The sequence below is a fragment of the Haliotis cracherodii genome, unplaced genomic scaffold, assembly GCF_022045235.1.
Source record: "Haliotis cracherodii isolate W230 unplaced genomic scaffold, xgHalCrac1.p SCAF_19, whole genome shotgun sequence".
NCBI classification, from domain to species: Eukaryota; Metazoa; Mollusca; class Gastropoda; order Lepetellida; family Haliotidae; genus Haliotis; species Haliotis cracherodii.
Window position 1 is genome coordinate 1554085 of NW_027266274.1, and position 19460 is coordinate 1573544.

The 19460-nt window shown below is 39.3% G+C and overlaps 1 protein-coding gene across 1 annotated transcript in view; it reads left to right on the forward strand.

The window, feature by feature from the left end:
* The first annotated feature begins 7396 nt into the window (after window positions 1-7396).
* LOC139466656 (resistance to inhibitors of cholinesterase protein 3-like) overlaps window positions 7397-19460 on the forward strand; it is a 55728-nt gene continuing 43664 nt past the window's right edge. Inside the window, exons 1-2 of the mRNA XM_071248245.1 lie at window positions 7397-7582; window positions 16309-16409. Of these exons, the coding sequence (XP_071104346.1) occupies window positions 7450-7582; window positions 16309-16409 (234 nt within the window). The 5' untranslated portion in view covers window positions 7397-7449. The remainder of the gene's footprint in view (window positions 7583-16308; window positions 16410-19460) is intronic.

Consider the following 19460-nt stretch of genomic DNA (forward strand, 5'->3'; position numbering starts at 1 on the left):
TTAACGCACATGCTTTTATACCAATTCTTGGGTAGTGAAATGCATGGGGCTTGCATATAAGTCAACTTGTGCATGGATTGCATGCTTTTCTGTAGCAGTTGCGTTTTTGTGACTTGATTCCATACATGTACTACAATATTGAAAACCAAACTTTACTTGTTTGAAAAATACACTAAAATATTGGTGTCACAGGAACATTAGTTGTTGAGTATATTTAAAATCTGTAATGTCAGAAATACTTAACAGTGGTTTCAGGTTACTGGTGATGCTCATGCTTGATTAATAGTGGTACACAAGTGATCACTTAACTTAAAGTTAATCAATCCGAGTCCGAGTTTCAAAATTTGTTAACAATGACCATCTGTGTCCATGTACACATAATTATTTAACATGGTTATTTGTTATTGACCAGCTATATGACGGCAGTCTGTAAATAATCGAGTCTGGTCCAGACAATCCAGTTACTGACATCATGATCAACGATCCACGCAATTGGGTTATACGATGACATGCATCAACCATTGCAAGCATGGGTTGCTGAAGACCTATCTATACCGGATCTTCACGGGTTAACTGGTGGCTGGATCAAGGGCATAATTTATTTCTGCCTGTATTGATGAATGAAAACGAAAATATTTATAACATTTCAGCTGGGCCCCGCTGGAACAGGCCAATGAGACGATGGCTGTGAGCGCCTTTGAAATATTAAACATACACCATGTTATGTAATTTTTCATTGGTCGCTATTTTTAGACGAAGCACTACCCTTCTACAAAAGCCACCACTGAGAAACGTCACTACTTTAAGTCATTTTGTTTGATATGTGCCAACATCTGGTGCAGGAAAGGCCTTGAAACTTTAAATTGTACTTAATAGTAGGAAGTTAAATTTCCCAAATTATCTTCTTCAGACATTTTACGTACCTGCTATCAATATGTAAGAGAAATGATAGTAAACATAGTCTTGCGTATTCTTTGCATGAAAATATCGCCGGTTTTCGAATACACCCCCAAATTGTGCTATGCGAGAAAAATATTTATTATACACTTGTCAGAAAACTTTGAGCGAATAAAATATTCTCAGGTATTTGAGCCACGCATACAATATGAATGTAGCATTGAAAATATTCCAAACTTTTTCTTTCTATTCCATGACGTCAAAAATGTTTATGTTTAAAGTGGGTTGGTGTTCCATTTAAGGAATAAGGAATAACTCGTTATACATATGATGTGACTCTTCTGACAAAATAGAAATGTGTTGTAAGACTCGTATGTGGTTGCAATGTATTTATTGGATGATTACGATTAAAATGATGAAATCTCTGTTGAAAACATTGAAATGGGAATAGAATAGCAATAAACCATGGCCGATGTTGATATTTTCTAGCTATAAACAACATTTTTAAACAACATTCAAATGCAATACAATTATTAATACCAACGAAATAAGTCAATGTCCGTTACTCAACAAATAGTCAGTTGGCCACCAGCGGAAAAGAGGCTTAGTTTAGATTTTCGTTCCCACGTTTTCCTGTATACCTTAAACCTTTTCTATTGCATAAAGGAGGTATCTGTACACAGTTTTCATTGGGTAGTAAGCTAGCAAGTGTGTGCAGGAATTTTCAGGGGGTCAAAATTGCATAAATTGAAGGAAAAATGCACAATTTGACATAATTTGCTGTAACATTTTTATTAAGTCATAAAACTATCCAAATTATGTCTTTGATTACAGGTAATATGTTTGGTTATCTGAATTTGGCAAACACTTTGTTTCATTTAACTGTTATTCTAATTCTCAGTGGAAACATTGGTATAAATCATGTTTTTTTACTTCATTTTCAAATCTTGTGAGTAGGAAAAAACACTAATGCCATTGAATTGTGACAAAAAAAACACCATAACTGGGTATTAAAATCTGCCTTAACCAGTGTACTATTCTATACAAAAAAACAAAATGAAAATATATTACATAGGGGTTGAGATATTGTATACAATGTTACCCCAACCCCCAAAAACCAATTTTGAAATTCAAGATGGCCGCCATTTTGACCTGTTTTCAAAATCAAGATCTTATACAGTTCTTCAACATGGTCATGTAATGTATTATATGAAAGCTTTTTACATTGTCTTTTCAATGATGTACATTTTTCATTAACTCCTGTGGTTAATAGATCCCCAACAATGAAAAAAGAAATTTCTCTCGCGACTTCAACCCATACCCAAATTTAGATTTAAATTAAAATGGACATATTTTCACTCAAAATTGTAGATATACTGCACTTTAGTTCTTCAACATGGTCATGTAATATGTCATATGAAAGCTTTTTTACATTGGCTTTTCAATGATGTACCTTATTCACTGACTTCTGTGGTAATCTTATCCCCCAATAATACAACAAATGATATATTGAAAGCTAATTTCTCTAGCAACACCAACCAACCTCCAAAGTTGTATTTCAATAAAATGGACATCGTTTCACTCAAAAGTGTAGATATACTGCACTTTTGTCTGAGCATTTCACTAGTTTATCATTTGAGTGAAAAATACATGAGAATACTTCTAGTATTATGAAGTATTAAAAATTACATCACAGAGTCAAGGGCTGTGAAATAATGTCACCTCTAGTCACCGTCAGAGTCCATCTCTTCTGGAGAGGTAGGTAAGTTGTTTCTGTTTAGGGATGATATGGCACAACTGCATCCAAGGGAACATCCCATGATGTTCTTTGCGCAGCTACACCTGGATGAGGAGCATCTGCCTGTTGTGCATTTACAGGTGAGCAATTCTAGACACAGTGCTGGCATTCGTTTCTGGGTCATTGAGATGGGTTCTCAGTGGACGACCACCTACATGTATATTCTTCTGGTGGTGGAATGTCAGCCTTTCCATTGTGCGCAGAACACCATGTGATGCACTGGTGCTGACATCTGAGTAGAGGTTGTGGTGGGAGTTCCTCTAGGTCTCAAACTCGTAAGTGTATTAATGCTAGTTGCAGTCGATGCTGGATTGTACACTTTGACGACAACTGTTTCTGTCTTTTCATGTTGAAGGGACCAGTTTCTTCTGTTGGTTGCAACAAATATGGTTGTGCGATAAATATGTTCCAGGTCGACTTCATTGCCATAACCACTGAACTGGCTTGTTGTGTCACAACCATGATCGCGTGGAATGCTGGTAGAGCTGCTACAACATCTGGAGTGAGAGATTGATGTACATCATCAACTTGTATGAATAGAGGGTCATTTGCAGTACCTGCACCCATCTATATCTGAGCAGAAAACCAATGTTTATGATGTATCAACGGTACTAACACATCAGTGTCTCGGTTGTGAATGACAATGTGGTCGTATACATTGCAGGAGGCATCCATGACATGCATCATCATTCGTGTATCTGCCTCTTCATGTGTTTATAGTAGATTTGGTATTGCTGCAGATTGATCTAAGGAAGATATTACATCATCATGGTATGAATCGAGGTGACAAGCTTTTGTCAGAGTTCATTGACAATCGATTGGCGGATAATGCTGAGAGTATTCATGACAAAATATCAGAAAATATGTCCAACAGTGTACATGTTCCGCACTGTACACCATGCGGGTATCAAAGAAGTCAACTCAAACCAATACCTTTAAGCAAGGAAGAAAACCTTTCAGAAGGTTGCTGAGTGCCACCCACAGTGGAAGAGAAGTAAACGTACCACATCTTCTAACACGAGCTGTCCCAGACCCCACCTTCCGTGGCAACACCAGATGGTCTACTTTGTACAACAAGGCTGCATTATCACATTTGCTTGCAGATTCTCATGCTACCATCAACTGATGACACAACATGCATTGTTATTTCTGGTATGGTTCTTGTACAGACTATAGGTAAACCAAGCAAAGCTAGGACCTTTGGAGATTTGGCTGATGTTTTCAATTGGAATGTGCTGAAGAACTTCAGTGAAACTTGTACTTAAGTCGATGATGTCTTTGACCAATATGTTGCAAAGTCTGTAAAATCTGCAACTCGGACAAAAAGAGGTGATCGATCAAAGAAAATTCGAAGAATAATAGATAAATCAGACATCCTTCTGCTGACTACATTGTCCAGTTTTATTGAAATGAACAAGCAAAATTTGATACAATTCTTGACCACAGAATTGCACACACAGGCACAGCATCTCCATCATAATCATCAAAGCATCATCATTGCAGGTGGATTAAGCAACCCAGATAGAGCAGTATCTTCCATAGATCAATCTGAAGCAATGCCAAATCTACTGTCAACACATAAAGAGGCAGATACACGAATGGTGATCAATGTCATGGATGCCTCCTGCAATGGATACGACGAAAGTGTCATTCACAGCCGAGGCAGTGATGTGTTAGTACAGTTGAAACATCATAAACATCGGTTTTCTGCTCAGATATTAATGGGTGCATATCAGTTGATGATGTACAACAATGTCTCATTCTCTCAGATGTTGTATCAGCTCTACCAGCATTCCATGCGGTCACAGGTTGTGGACCTGGAACATATTTATCGCACAACCATATTTGTTGCAACCAACAGAAGAAACTGGTCCCTTCAACATGAAAAAGACAGAAACAGATGTCGTCAAAGTGTACAATCCAGCGTCAAAGTGTACAATCCAGCATCGACTGCAACTAGCATTAATACACTTACAACTGACATGCTCCACAGAGTTTGAGACCTAGAGGAACTCCCACCACAACCTCTACTCAGATGTCAGCACTAGTGCATCACGTGGTGTTCTGCACATAAAGGAAAGGCTGACATTCCACCACCAGAAGAGTATAGGAGGTCGTCCACTGAGAACCCATCCCAATGACCCAGAAACGAATGCCAACACTGTGTCTAGAATTGCTTACCCGTAAATGCACAACAGGCAGATGCTCCTCATCCAGGTGTAGCTGCGCCAAGAACATCATTGGATGTTCCCTTGGATGCAGTTGTGCTATGTCATCCCTAAACAGAAACAACTTACCTACCTCTACAGATGAGACGGACTCTGACGGTGACTAGAGATGACATTATTTCACATTTTATTTTTAATACTTCATAATACTAGAAGTATTCTCATGTTTGTTTCTCCACTAAAATTATAAACAAGTGAAATGCCTAGACAAAAGTGCAGTATATCTACAATTTTGAGTGAAACGATGTCCATTTTAATTGAAATCTAAATTTGGGTAAAGTCGCGAGAAATTAGCTTTCAATATTTCCTTTTTTCATTGTTGGGGATCAATTTACCACAGGAGTTAATGAATAATGTATATCATTGAAAAGACAATGTAAAAAGCTTTCATATGATATATTGCATGACCATGTTGAAGAACTATATAAGATCTTGATTTTTGCTGATTTACCTCAAATACACAACAACGAAATAAAAAATAAAAAACACATACCCTACTAAATAAATATATAATAAATAAAACATTTAATTTCGTCAGTGACAAAAGGTTGATCTGATCTGTCGAGTGACAGATCCGCCATATCTCACTGTCGAAATGAACTATCCTCTATTTATTAAAATTAAGAATGTATGGCGCTAAAAAACACAAGATTTTAATCATGGTTTCTCTTGTAAATTACTCCATCAGCCAACTGTATATCTAGGTACTTTTGATAATAGACATATATTTAATTATGGGGGAAATCTAACTCCAACGCGGAAAATTGGCTATACATATAATCTGTGTCATATGAAGGGGTGAAGTCAAAAGAAAAAAAATGGTTTTATTAAATTTCCATTTTTTTATGAATTTTTCAAACCCTAACGTCCGTTCGAAAACTTTGTCCGCGCGATTTCTCTTAAACTTTTCAGTGGATTCATCTCAAACTTAGTATATATGATCTGTGTCATATGGAGGGGTGAAGTCAAAAGAAAAAAAAATGTTTTTATTAATTTTCCATTTTTTTATGAATTTTTCAAACCCTAACGTCCGTTCGAAAATTTTGTCCGCACAATTTCTCTTAAACTATTCAGTGGACTCATCTCAAACTTAGTACATATAATCTGTGTCATATGGAGGGGTGCAGTCATAAGAAACAAAATGGTTTCATTAATTTTCCATTTTTTTAATGAATTTTTCAAAGGCTAACCCTATCCTGGCTATTTAATTTGTAACTACTGACACACTAGGCGGTCGGGGGTATTAGTGAGCCACGCTCACTTTTGCACTTGTTTTTAAATGATGAACCAAGTCAACCTGTCTCTTAAATTCATTGTTCAATTCTTATGTGCTAGTGTTAATTCATATTTTATCTTCTTTCATAGTGCATATTTTGTTGCTTTATGTTATACATGTATGTTCTGTGTGTATGTTTGTATGCATGGAGTGTTATTTAAGTTTGCATGGAGTGCTATGTATGAGTGCAGATATAGGTGTTGGTCTGAAATTGTATTGTTCGTAATGAGTGTATGTATACTCTTTTCACTTCAAATATAATCCAAATTCCCCTCGGGGTAATAAAGCTTTATTCTAAATAACACTAACGGGGTTCGAACCTGGGACCTCTTGCTCTTCAGTATGATAAAGGCGATAGTGAAATTTTCAGCACCATTAAAACCATAACATTGGTGAACAGAATAACTATGTAAAAAGAATTTTATTCATTTTACTGAATATTAATGAAGTTTGAGTTCAAGCTGGTCTATTGCGCCAGAAACACAGAACAAAACTTTGTCCAGAAATTCTAAAATATAACTGTCTTCCACTGTTTTGCTGTTTGTTGATTCCAACACACCCTTAATCACTGCATTGAAGAAAATCCCTGACGTGAAGTATTTACTAGTATTCAGCAAAAGTTCATAAATAAGATCTCTGGCATGAATAACAAGTGGCAAGTCGGTATCGTCTATCTTTTCAACACTAACCTTGTTATACAGGATTCCTAAAAGCTTGTTTTCAATTGAGACACGTTTAACTCCAATTTCTCTGTCAAATATGGCATGCAAGTAGTTCACTTTTGCCATTGCTGTTTGATCAATGTTTGTTAAATGGTGCAGTAGGTTATGTTTTTTAATACTGCATTGAAAAATCTGAGGGATATAGGGGAAATTATGCTGTATAGCCATATACTTCCCTCTTGTGTTAAGGGGGAAAATCTGACTCTAAAGCAGAAATATGGCTATGTAGTCATTTTTCCCCGGGGGAATTTTAGCTATATAGCCCTTTTTCCGGGGGAAATTAGGCTATATAGCCCCCTTTCTGGGGGGAATTTAGGCTAGGGGGGAAATCCCACTCTCTGACACCGGGAACCAGCTCACGAAGAATGTTGCTTTTATCGCATGGAACGGAGGAGAGTGGCCAGTTTGGTGCATTTTCGTTGAGTGCCGTTTTGGATATATCCGACCACAAATCTGGACTTCCGGTTGACAACCATCCCAACCGCTACCACTACCACCATCACCACCGTCAAAGGAGAAACATTCAACATGTCGTCGATCAAAACCGTTGCTACTTTTGCTATCATCATCGGCAGTTTTGCCGTGCTGTATCCGAAGTTCCTTCATCCGATGATGCTGCGGATATGTGGACTTCAGACAAAGAGATCTGGTGACGTCTCAGGTGCAAAATATTTACAAATGGAGTCTCCCCAGTTTCCAGTGACGAAATAATCCTGCATACTTGTTATTAATGTTAACCTTCTTGGTGCCATGCGACCATATATAGTCCCTCACTATTCACACCCCATTAGTGCAACGGCATCATACATATGGTTCGAAGAAAACATCGCTTTTTCTACTGTGAATTAAAATGTCAAACACTGGGTCCGTAAATAAACATTCGAACCGTCATATACTCTAATCACCTCAGCTTTATCATGCATATTTTATACAGAATTTTGGGAGTAGTGCACTTTTTCAGATCCAATTAGGGCTGTGGGGGCTCGACGCTTTGCTGGCTCACTGGCTCTGCAAATTAATGCGTTAACTAGCCGACGCTCTATCACATGTAATCAGTGCTCGTTTAACGGCTCATTAGAATCCCAATTAATATGCATGCATAATTCAGTAAACAATCAGTTGCGCATGTGTGTGACGTCACGGTCCGCTTTCCCATTCATCTTTTCTTGAAAAAACACCCACCATTGTCAACATGACCGACCATTCGGATTAACTGAATTAACGCTTGAAAAGGTAAGAATTTATGGCTAACCCTTGTCCAAAGCAAGATAACCCTAAGGACCGAAAAAGGGTGTTGGATCGTTAAGACGTGTAAGTTTCCCTAAGACCAAAAACGGGTGTTGGATTGTGAAGCGAGAGGGACTGGAGCTTAACCCTCATGGTGCCTGGACGTCAGTCAGCCTGCAAACCACTCAGTGGCGCACTGTGCTGACGTCGCGGTTACAAAAACGTATACATTGTATCAAAAGTGTTGCAACGTCTTTATTTCTTCAAACAGGGTAACCAAATTGTATAACATGCAACTCGAGTTGATTGTCTTTCCAACAGTATCTAAAGTCACCAAATCCAAAAGATCTATGCACTGCCCAGCCATTGATAAAAGTGCTGGTATTATAAGTTTCCTAATGTTCCACATTAATCGTAATATGGACGCACCCGAATATGGCAAGCAAAGTCAAGTAAGCACCCTTGTTTGAAATGTAAATGACCAATAATTCATATCATTGGCAAGTACATGTCCTAACAGTAATAGACATATGATATTTATGTTGACGTACACATTCACTGAGAATTTTCCGTGAGTTATATTTACCGATAAAAAATCCCAATGAAATTCCCATTCCATCCCATTCTACTAAAGGAAAAGTATGAAATAGAAAATGATTGTAGGTCAATGAAAGTAATGGAATTATTTGTCATAAAAGGTAAAATATATTCTTGGTATTGAACTTTGAAAATTTAACCAGCAAAATCTTTAATAAAAATGGTTTATTATGTCTTTCCTTCCATTGATTTTGCTCTTAGACAAACATTTATTTTTAATAAAAATATCTATTTCATACTTAGGATACAAAACAAAGTAGAATCTAATTACTACTATGTCACTGGTCAAAGTATTTGGTAATTTAGATAATGCAAAGTGAAAAAATAGACATAAATATAACTATATAAAACATCAAAACGAAATCACATTTACACTGAAAACTTTTTGTCTTTCAGAAATTGATTATCTATATATTGTGAGTAGATCTAATTACTTTTACTGTTTATGTTATAAATTGAACCATTCGAGATTCCAATAGATGAAGCTAAAATGTTAAAAATCTAGTTGTTTAATATGGGATCCATTTTGACAGCGTTCTTACTGTACTCAACTAAATGCACATTATATTTTTGGAATATCAAGCATTCAAACAGATATGAAAAGCACATGTCAACATACCAAAATTAGAAAACTGCGCCAAATACTAACACTGTTCGTCAAATGATATGCGGTCTCATTCACTCGGTCACCGTAGACATTTTCCAATCGTGATGTACTAGATATGCTTTCTAGTTCAGTCAAAGAGAATATTGTTATTTGGAAAATGAAACCACGTGTATCCATTATACCACCACAACATTAGATCAGCTGTTTCATGTGACGTCATCCACGTCACAACACGCGAGGTCAAATCACGCGCACCTGTCCAGACGACAAATTTACAGCGGCGGGAAACCACCGACCGTCTATGAGCTTATTTGAATAAAATTGCAGATTGTATTGAAATAAAATTAATTTTACTCATTGCTGACATTTCCGATGACATATCAAATAAGAGTTGAAGACTTGCAATAGATTATCATACGTTCATCGAGAGTACAGTGTACATAAATAATTTGTATATCTTATATAAATTGAATGTTTGAAAATGAGCTATAATATATTCCATTTTCTGAAGAGATTAGTAATGTGTATTTGATAATATATATGCATACACAATTGGTTATCAATTATCTTCTACAATCACAGCATGGACCATGTACATTAGACTCATGGAAAATACTATTTCAGCAAACCAATCACAGCACCATTATCACAGTTTCAATGAAAGGAAAAACAAATCGAAATCGAACTTTACAACACATCGTATCCATAAGCGGTTAACCCAAATGCAAAAAGGTATTGCTGGCATCATTGTAGAAGTTATGTTGATGTTTTCAGTAGTTGCATTATGTTTGTATCGCGTGTACCATCGACAGAAACGGGGGCCGAGCTATCACATGTGGAACCGACCTTGACACAATTTGTTTACAATATCGCGTCGACTCACGTTAGATGTCGTGGCCACACTTTTAAAATCTCCATTTGCGACAAAATGTGAAACAGTTAGGGCAAGTCACTCACACGGTCAGCTAGTTTGAGCAATCACACATGACTCTTAGTCATTTCTTATGAAAAAAGTAGCAGTTATTTGTCTGAACGGGCAAGTATGTAGGACAACTGGTAAGAAATCGCGGAACTGCTATGATGCGCACGTGTACTGTTCATCACTTCGGGCTTGGCCATTCAATGTTTAGGTTTTGATCATGAACCTCCTGCCCATAAATATACACTATACCAACTTAATATTAACGATTATAGCTATCTTTCCGTATCTTTGATTTGAATATTTTCTGTAAATCAGCATCATAAACAAAAAGACAATCTGCACTGTCGGTTTGTATGTAGTGCTCTGCTAAATCGCCGTGACACACAGTCGATAAACATATGCAATACTTGAACAAAAAACTTCTGTGGCCAACTAAACGTTAGTACTCTAACGCCAATAACTGTACAGTGGGGACTAGTAAATCTTTCTGACCAGTCCGATCAGATTTGTTTTTCAAATTGGCTGTCTGATATAATAATAGTTACGTGTATGTGACAACGGTGCATAATAAAAAAATGCCTTCATTCGCATGAAGTTCAACATGGCAGAAAAAGATCGAGAAGCGCGGTAGCCACATTACTAATCTCGCTATATTTCGCAATCCGTAGCACTGCATAAAATATGAGTTACACGATATAAACGTTGAGATGATTAGGGTGATGATGGTTATCAATTCATTCAATGAACGGCAGAAATGTAATGGAAATATACACTGTCGTTTTCTCATGTGTACCGACCATTCCGCCATTACCGATAGTCGATAAAAATATACAAAACATGTAAATAAACTTGTTCTTAAAGGAGTGAACAGAATTGTAATTACGTGAATAAGTATACAGTTGGGAAAAATATGTCTTTCTGACTACTCAGGTCATATTTTTTCTTATGAACAAGGATTTTGTCTGAAAATATTTACGTGTATGTGACATTGGTGCATAATCAAAATTCGCCGTCGTGTGCTTGGTGTTAAAACATGGCAGAAAAAGGCCGAGAAGAGCGGTTGCCACTTTACTAATCTCGCCATATTTCGCAAACCATAGCATTGTATAAAGTATGAGTTACACGATGTTAAAGCTAAGATGATTGGGGTGATGATGGTTATAGTTTTGGCTTTGCGCACTCAGTGTTAAATATCAAAATTCACAGTTTAAAAAGGGCATTTTCTCGGAACCATATATGGTCCCCTGGCACTATGCGGGTGTGAAAAGTGAGGGACCATATATGGTCCCGTGGCACCAAGAGGGTTAAGACACGGTAATGGTATAGCGAGACAGCGGTGGCACTATAGCGCGGTAAATGAGCGTATGGTAGACCTTGGGCCGTGTCCCGTAAACTGCTTTGTTGCCCAAAACTTAAGATGGCAAAATATGTAAATATTAGTAAAGTGCTTAGCATGCTTGAAGTTTGACAGACAGCAAATTTTGATTCTGCAACAGGTCTAGAGTATGAATCTATATTATTGCGGGCTCTATATTATCTCTGTATCTGTAAATCTCGTAGTCAACACCTCTTGACTGTTGACATGCAAATCTGAAGATGCTGTTTTATCGCTTGATCGAAAACAGGACTCGTTACAGTATGTCATGGCCACTTGTATGTATACACTTTGTACTCGGACCCTGTGGTACCACGGCATTTGTGGTTTCCGGTAGTTAACGCGGACACACCACTAAGCAGCTGTCTATAAATGCAAATCAGTAACCATGCAGGAAGTGCTCATTCCATAAACAATTTCAAATTTCTTGGAATGTTCTGTCTGCTTTACTAAGGAGTTATTAACGTGTTGATATTTACTTCTGGCAGCTTTTTAATATTGCCTTACCCCCCATGACAATGATATAACCCGCAGTTTTCTAAGTAAACTTTCTCCTTCGGCCTGAACTAGATCATCTGTATATTCATGGTGACTAATAAGGTAAAGGAAGTGTTGTGTAGTCCACACATTTTTTCTCCACTCTGTGGCCAGAATGTATTAGATCATAAGGCCTTGATGGTCATAATGCCATACTTTGAAATATACTACTCAAAAGAAGTTAAGGATCACCTGATTCTTTCTTATTACTATAGTTAATCTCTCATGTCATGACAGTTTAACTTTACCCTTATGAAAGAATTGGGTGATCCTTAACTTCTTTTGAGTAGTATATGTTCTTCACTAGAAGCCAGATGATAAATACATACTTTTGGCTAACTAGAAGTGCTTTATACATGTTATATTTATTTATTGTTAACTTTTAACATTTTTCCATTTTTTTGACAAATTATTGCAATCCAATTTTTTAAACAAACATCTTAAAATATCATTTCTGATATTTTGTTGTTGATTTTTTAAAATATTTTTTTTCTTATTTTTCGGTAAATATGCATTTAATACCTATTACTGATAACACGTTCAGAATTTTAGTTGTGTTGTCTTTGCACTTAGGTCACTGAAGTCTGGCATCATCTTACTTAGTGGTTGGTAAAATTATGTCCTGTTATCATCCAATTCAGACCTCCATACACAACTTTTTCCTGCTCTTCGATATGATGGAGTTCTCTCCCTTGTCAAACTGAGCACGAGGCCTGGGTTTCAGTCGGCGTTACTTATGTAGATAAAAAACTTTTATCAGTAAAATATGCATAGTTACATAAAATAAATGACATCTGATATAGAGAACATGAATAATCATAAAGGTTAGTGAGTGCATTTTGTTCTGTTTAGCGTACAGAACAAGTACTGCGATACCCTGAGGTTGAGGCTAACTCTCAGAACCGGTATTAAATGCAGAATAAGGACTAGAGGAAAGGTTGGCACAAATTTTAATACTGCAAATGCAAATAGCCTAATACAGAAATAGGCGTACTGCCACGCACCCAACGAGACGAGTGTCCCATGAGGGAGACCTTGATAACCTGACTTGTCAGAACCGAACTGCCTAAGTCAGTAAATAGGATAGGACAAAACTTTGCCCTTGCAGTCACAATACAAAGGCATGGCTGCATGAGGATGGACATGTCTGTCTTCAAGTGCCTCCAGTGCTTTAACTGGACACAAACAGTGGTTGCCCAATGCAGGAAGCGTGACCTACAATGTACTCTCATGAAACTGTAGTTTCTTTGTCCACCTCATATGCCCTCGGCATGTCGTACTATGTCCTTAGTATGCAAGTCTCTTTCTTCATAGAACATAGCAGGCCAAAAAAACCTACTAGACATGCTGCCCATGTCGACATGTGTAGCTTACTTGAAAAATCCAGTCCCTCCAATATATGGAAAAGTAAGTCTGGGGCTCTGCTTCAAGATTCTCAAACCTGTCTCTCATCCCCTGACACGAGTCACCAACCGTTTTCGCCAATTTCAGCGTACCTGGTCTGGGTAGAACATCCATGCATTTCATACCTTGCTGCTCTATCGGTGTCACTGGTGATTTTAAATCGGACATAATTTCTGCTATGCGTGCCCCCGCTCCACATCTTTTGCTTCTTACAGCCATTATGTCACAGATAGCTGGCCATACTGTTCAAGGTTTCACAGGGACAGTCCAAAACTGAATCTTAAAATTGCTGTGACTCAAAGTGCATGGTCTGCTCGCCATGCTTGACTAGGAGGACATAGGTGACGATGGGATAAGGGAGGTTACTCTTGACTAAAACTGGGTTACCTAAAGTCAAACTACATTACAGTAACTTTTTTATGATAGTTTCTTGAATGATTTTGATGTGGAATTACCCCTACCTCCATTCAAAATGGTTAGAAAAGAACCCATTTGCAGGCCTCAAAGTTGCGATTAAGACGGTCGCCAATGCGACCTAAATTTCAATTTGTCTACTGTCCAAAATTCAGAGATAGCCAAATGACTACCTTGTACAATATGTTGTGGCGACTAAATTCTATTGCTACACATATCTAGACACAAAAACAGTTGATCTTGGGAGACACTTCTGTTACTTATGATGTAAGGGAGGTAACTCTAAACCCGGAAGTATTTCTATAAATAGAACGCAATGTTAACATAGTTTGGAATGGTTGTGTGAGTGTTGTGATGATGTCATCATAGTAATACCGTTGTGTTTTCAGTTATGGTTTTGATCTGAACAAGTAAACATCGTTTGAGTTTACCGGCGACTTGAGTCCTATTTCACTAATTGTGCTCACAAATAATTCCTCCTAAAGTCAACAATGAACTGAAATACATAAATATTAATGTAATTAGTATTTTATTTTAATTGATAGTTTATTGGATAAACAAGGGTATACCTATATAATCAAGAAACATAAATTGCGTCATTGTTCGAGTCACAAATAACAGAACTCAAGTACAGTTTCCACTAATATACAATTCCAGACTACTGCTATGACTTGTATTTCATAAAAAATAATTTCAAATGCTTTTGGCTACCTACAATATTGGCTTGACTTTACCACTGGCTACCTGGAAAAAAAATATTTGTAGCCATATGGCTACTTGATAACAATTTAAACTTTGAGGCCTGATTTGTTTGGCTGATGTCCCTTGACCCAACCTAGGTAGTATGCATACTGATTATGCATAAACCAAAACATGAAGTGATGTAAACCATGTAAACCTCACTTGTTAAACCACAAAATATAGAGTTGCATGCCCTTGAGTCTCAAATAACATGTACTTTGTTTGCCAAACTCCGTAAATCCTAATTGATGTGTCATAAAAGTAAACAATGAACCAGAAACATATTGCGTATGACATATATTATTGGTTAGTAAGCTTTCACCATTACGATCCATTATGAATTAACTACCTCAATAATATAGCATACCATGCTAAGCTAAATGACCATTTTAGTATCATACACTATATTTGAAAAGTGGTGAGTGACATGGTGAGTGAGTGAGTTGGGTTTAACGCCGATTTGAACAGTATTCCAGTTATATTGCGGCGTGTCAGCTTAATGTGGGAGGAAAGCCTTAAATTATGCAGGTCTCAGACTTTACCACTTCGGTGAAACCCACAAGCATGGGTATGGTGCTGACATACCTAGAAACATAATTGGGGCGAAGTAGGATTCGAACCCACAATCATAGGTTTCTGGCAGGCCCAAGGGGTGCAGCTTTGCAAAGCAAATCGCGACGCCTTAGGCGACCGGGCAACCCGTGCACTCAAAATAGCAACAACCCTTATTTTTCAAGCAACTAGATTGCATATTATACAACAATTACTACCCTGAAAACTCCCTTGTTGTCATCCATGGTACAACACTCCACCTGTGTATGTATGGACATTCTCTTGAAGCTCAGTTAATGATTTATTTCAGGTATAATTAGTCAGGTTACCATTTGGCATTTCTTGTGTCTTGGATAATTATTCAAACTAAGATTGGCTAATAAACCCGGAACACATGTTATCAACTTATTGAATATGTTCCTGATGTAGCAGTATGAGAAGAATTATCAGTTGAGTTACCAAAAAACCATTGATCACACGATTATCCGATACGTTGATTGCTTAATCACTGTTATCTTGCACAGTGGATGTGTCAAAAGTAAGTGTTTATATCATGTATTTATGTTGGTTTACTGAAGCAGATGGAATACACCCACATCTGGGCATGAAATGCCTATGTGAGAACAACATACTTTGTTCAAAGGATTAGCTGATCAAAACTCTGCAAAAAAGAAATGAGAAAGTTATTTTATGTGTATATTTTATTATAAATAATCAACAGATGGTTCAGTTGTTCAAAATTGGCCTACATCATTGTTATTGACCAAGGTTCCATATGGCACACATGGAACAGTAGATTTCCAAGATGAAGGTCATAACACAAAAGTGGTTTAGTACTATCCCAAGACTATTGCAATGGTATGGGCTACTATTGCAATACAATCACAATAGTGAAAATAGCCCCAATAGGTGCTCCTAAATGTGATTGTGAGATGAGTGTGGATGAAATTCTAATAATGAATTTATTATGCCAATTGACTGTGTGTGACTGTATGGTGCTTTATTTTGCAGATACTCCCCCTGGACGAAATATACATTCGGGAATTCGTCCAGAAGACCGGCGTCCTCCACATATGGGACATCAGGGAGGCGATCATAGACAACACATGAGGGTCAGTTAACATTTAATTTAGCAGCCCACTAGAACTAGGCATCAAGAAAGTTTGTGTACATGATAACTTGTGTATCATTGGACTTGGTATGTGATCTCTGCAGCATGATTTCAACAGCATCAATTTTTGTGTGATCTCCATGTAAGGTTGAGGTCGCTGGAAGTCAAATTATTAAGAAGTGTAAATCGAATGAAATTTTGGAATAATTCATGATAACTTTGCATTTTCCTACCCATGTGATTTGTGATATGGTCACAGGAAATGTAAAAAAAGGAATATTTGACTTAATTTCATGATAATTTTCAGAGACAAATAATATTTAAGCGCTTTTTTCTACACTTGTCATGCGTAAAGCCATGTGAAAGGTCAGCTTCATTCACATGTATTCAGCCATTTCTATGTTACAGTAACTATACATTTGTATTACATTAAGTAATACATTATCACTGTTATACCGAGGCTGTTGTCCCCCACAACTGCTCTTAAAGCGAAATCTTCCACAGAGATCTCAATTACCTCATGCAGCACGTGCGTAGCCACCTAGCTGCCATGTGACACCCTTCACTCTTGTCTCTTCGCTTGCCTTTGCAAGACGTGTGTATCGACTGCTCTGCGTTCTACCAGCCTCCTGCTATCCTTGGTGATATTTGTTACTGTTTCTTAGTCCTAAGGAAACTGTAATTTACAGGGCGTTCGTTATACGGCGCTTAGAAAATTTTCCCGCCTTTTTTAACAACTTACGGGGTGTGGCGTCGGCACTTGGTGTTTCCGTCCCCCTTTAGTGGTATATCGTGGGGTGTCTTTTGCATCACCTATTAATATATATATGTATATCTTTAATATATGTATTTTATATTCGCTATTATTCTTTGTTTTTCTTCGGAAAATCTACGTTTGTGAATATGTTTGGTGTGTGTGTTGTAACCATGTTTTGCTTTTTGTTCAAAGAACATTGTCTGACATGGAGATGGATTTGTCAAGCACCCCAACTACTCCTGTTACCAGGCGCTGCAGCGCCTGTCAGAGGTTTTTGTCTTCTCGGGATCCCCATGATCGTTGCTCGTGGTGCAGGGTCCCTTGCTAGGACACCCGGTGCACCCAGTGCAAGGGTCTTGGGCCGGAGGATTTTGCGCCCTGAGGTGGCCGGTTTGTCCGGTCAGGCGCCCATTGCGGGTACTACCTCCTCTGCGGCAGATCCCTTGGCGGCCCTTGGGTTGTCCAGGGATTCCGTCGCAGCTTTGTTGACTCAACTGGTGGACTCCAAACTTGCGGCCTTATCTAGGGATAAGAACCTGGTCGTTCCGTCCCCGGCCCCTTCGGTGGCTGCGGGTTCGGACGCAGGTCCACAGGTACGGCGGCGGCTACCGTAGTCACCGGGCCTTCCCCCGAGCCAATACTCCCGTTATCGACTAAGGACCGCGTGGCTATGGTGTATGACCTCTTTGAGGACTGTTACCTCCTCCGTCGTGGAGAAAGGGTTCGTTCCCGGTGCATGACCCACCGCGGAGGCCCATATGGAGAGGTCGGGTGTCCGTGCCCCACCTGCTGCTACAGTCACTCAAGCGACTTTACAGCAGATGGACACCCTCTCTCGGCACTCCATGCTCGCTATGTCACATTGAGACACCTACTTGGCGGCAACAGCCAGTCTGGTCGAAGGTTCGTCCATGGACCGAGACAAGCGCATTTACAACTGTTTGATCGGTTTGAATGCAACCCTTGAGTACGTTGCCGGGGCTTCGGCCCTTCTTTCCAGCACGTGCCATTTTTTGAGGCGGCAAGTGTACCTTGCCTCCTCTGGGTTGGACGCCGCCAACCAGGAGGTGTTACTTTCGCAGCCTTGTTCTGCGCAGACCCTATTTAATAATCGGATTCCTGGTGTTCTAAAAGAACAGCAGTCTGCTTCGTCTGCCACTGCTTCACTGTTGGATCTGGTTTGATCTCTGCACAGACGCCTGGGTGGTGCCCCTAAACGGAGTGCCCCTCAGGATGCTGCGGCCGGGAAGTCCAAGGGGTCGGTGTCTTCTTCCTCCGGGAATAGGTCCCGCCCTGAGGGCCCCGGTAAGGGCAACCTGCCGACCTTTCGGGGGAAGAAGGGTAACTGGGGAAAGCCTAAGCTGTCTCGGGACGGTAAGGGCTCCTCCAAATGACTCTCGCTTGCAGGGTTTGTGTGCCAACAGCGCCAGCTTCGGATGGCCCTTAGGCAAACCCGAGTCATTCATCCCTGGACACTTGTGCCTGGCGCAGGCCTCCCTTTCCTTCCCCTGTCCGAGCCAGACTCCAGACTTACTGGGAGAATTGGGAACAAGTGTTTGACGACCCATGGATGGTCAACATGATCCAGTACAGCTATCGGCTAGGTCTCAAAGCGGATCCGCCGCTCACCGTCGCCCCATTGGAAGGTTTCTATTAGGAAGCCGATCCTCCCATCCTCACCGATGCCATCGGCAGCTTGGTGGAGAAGAGGGCGGTACGGGAGTTAGCCCTACCAGAAATAGCACCAGGGTTTTACTCCAGGATACTTCTTGTTCCCAAGAAGGACAGTGCCGAAGTCAGAATGATTCACAATCTGAAATCGTTCAACGAGTTTTACCTGCACAAGCCGCCCAAGTTCAGAATGTTGACCTTGGCGGACCTGAAAGCTCTGATCATGCCGGCCGACTTGCTCGCTTAGATCGACCTGAACGATGCTTATCTGCATATTCCGATTCACTTGGACCATCACAAGTATCTCAGGTTTGTCTTTCAAGGCAGGCACTACGAGTGGGTTGTACTCCCATTCGGCCTTTCGTCCGCTCCCTGGCTGTTCACCCAGTTAACCACCCCAATAGTGGGGTTCCTCCACAAGAGGGGTATCAGGTACTTCGCGTACCTGGACGACTCGCTAGTGGCCAATCGAATGACGAACACCCTGTCATGCCATCTCGATTTCACACGTCAGCTCTTGGAGCAATTGTGGTGGATTGTCAATCTGCCCAAGAGCGAGTTAACCCCCTCACAGAACTTGAAGTTCATCGGAGGTCGGTTCGACACGGTGACCCATCGCCTCTT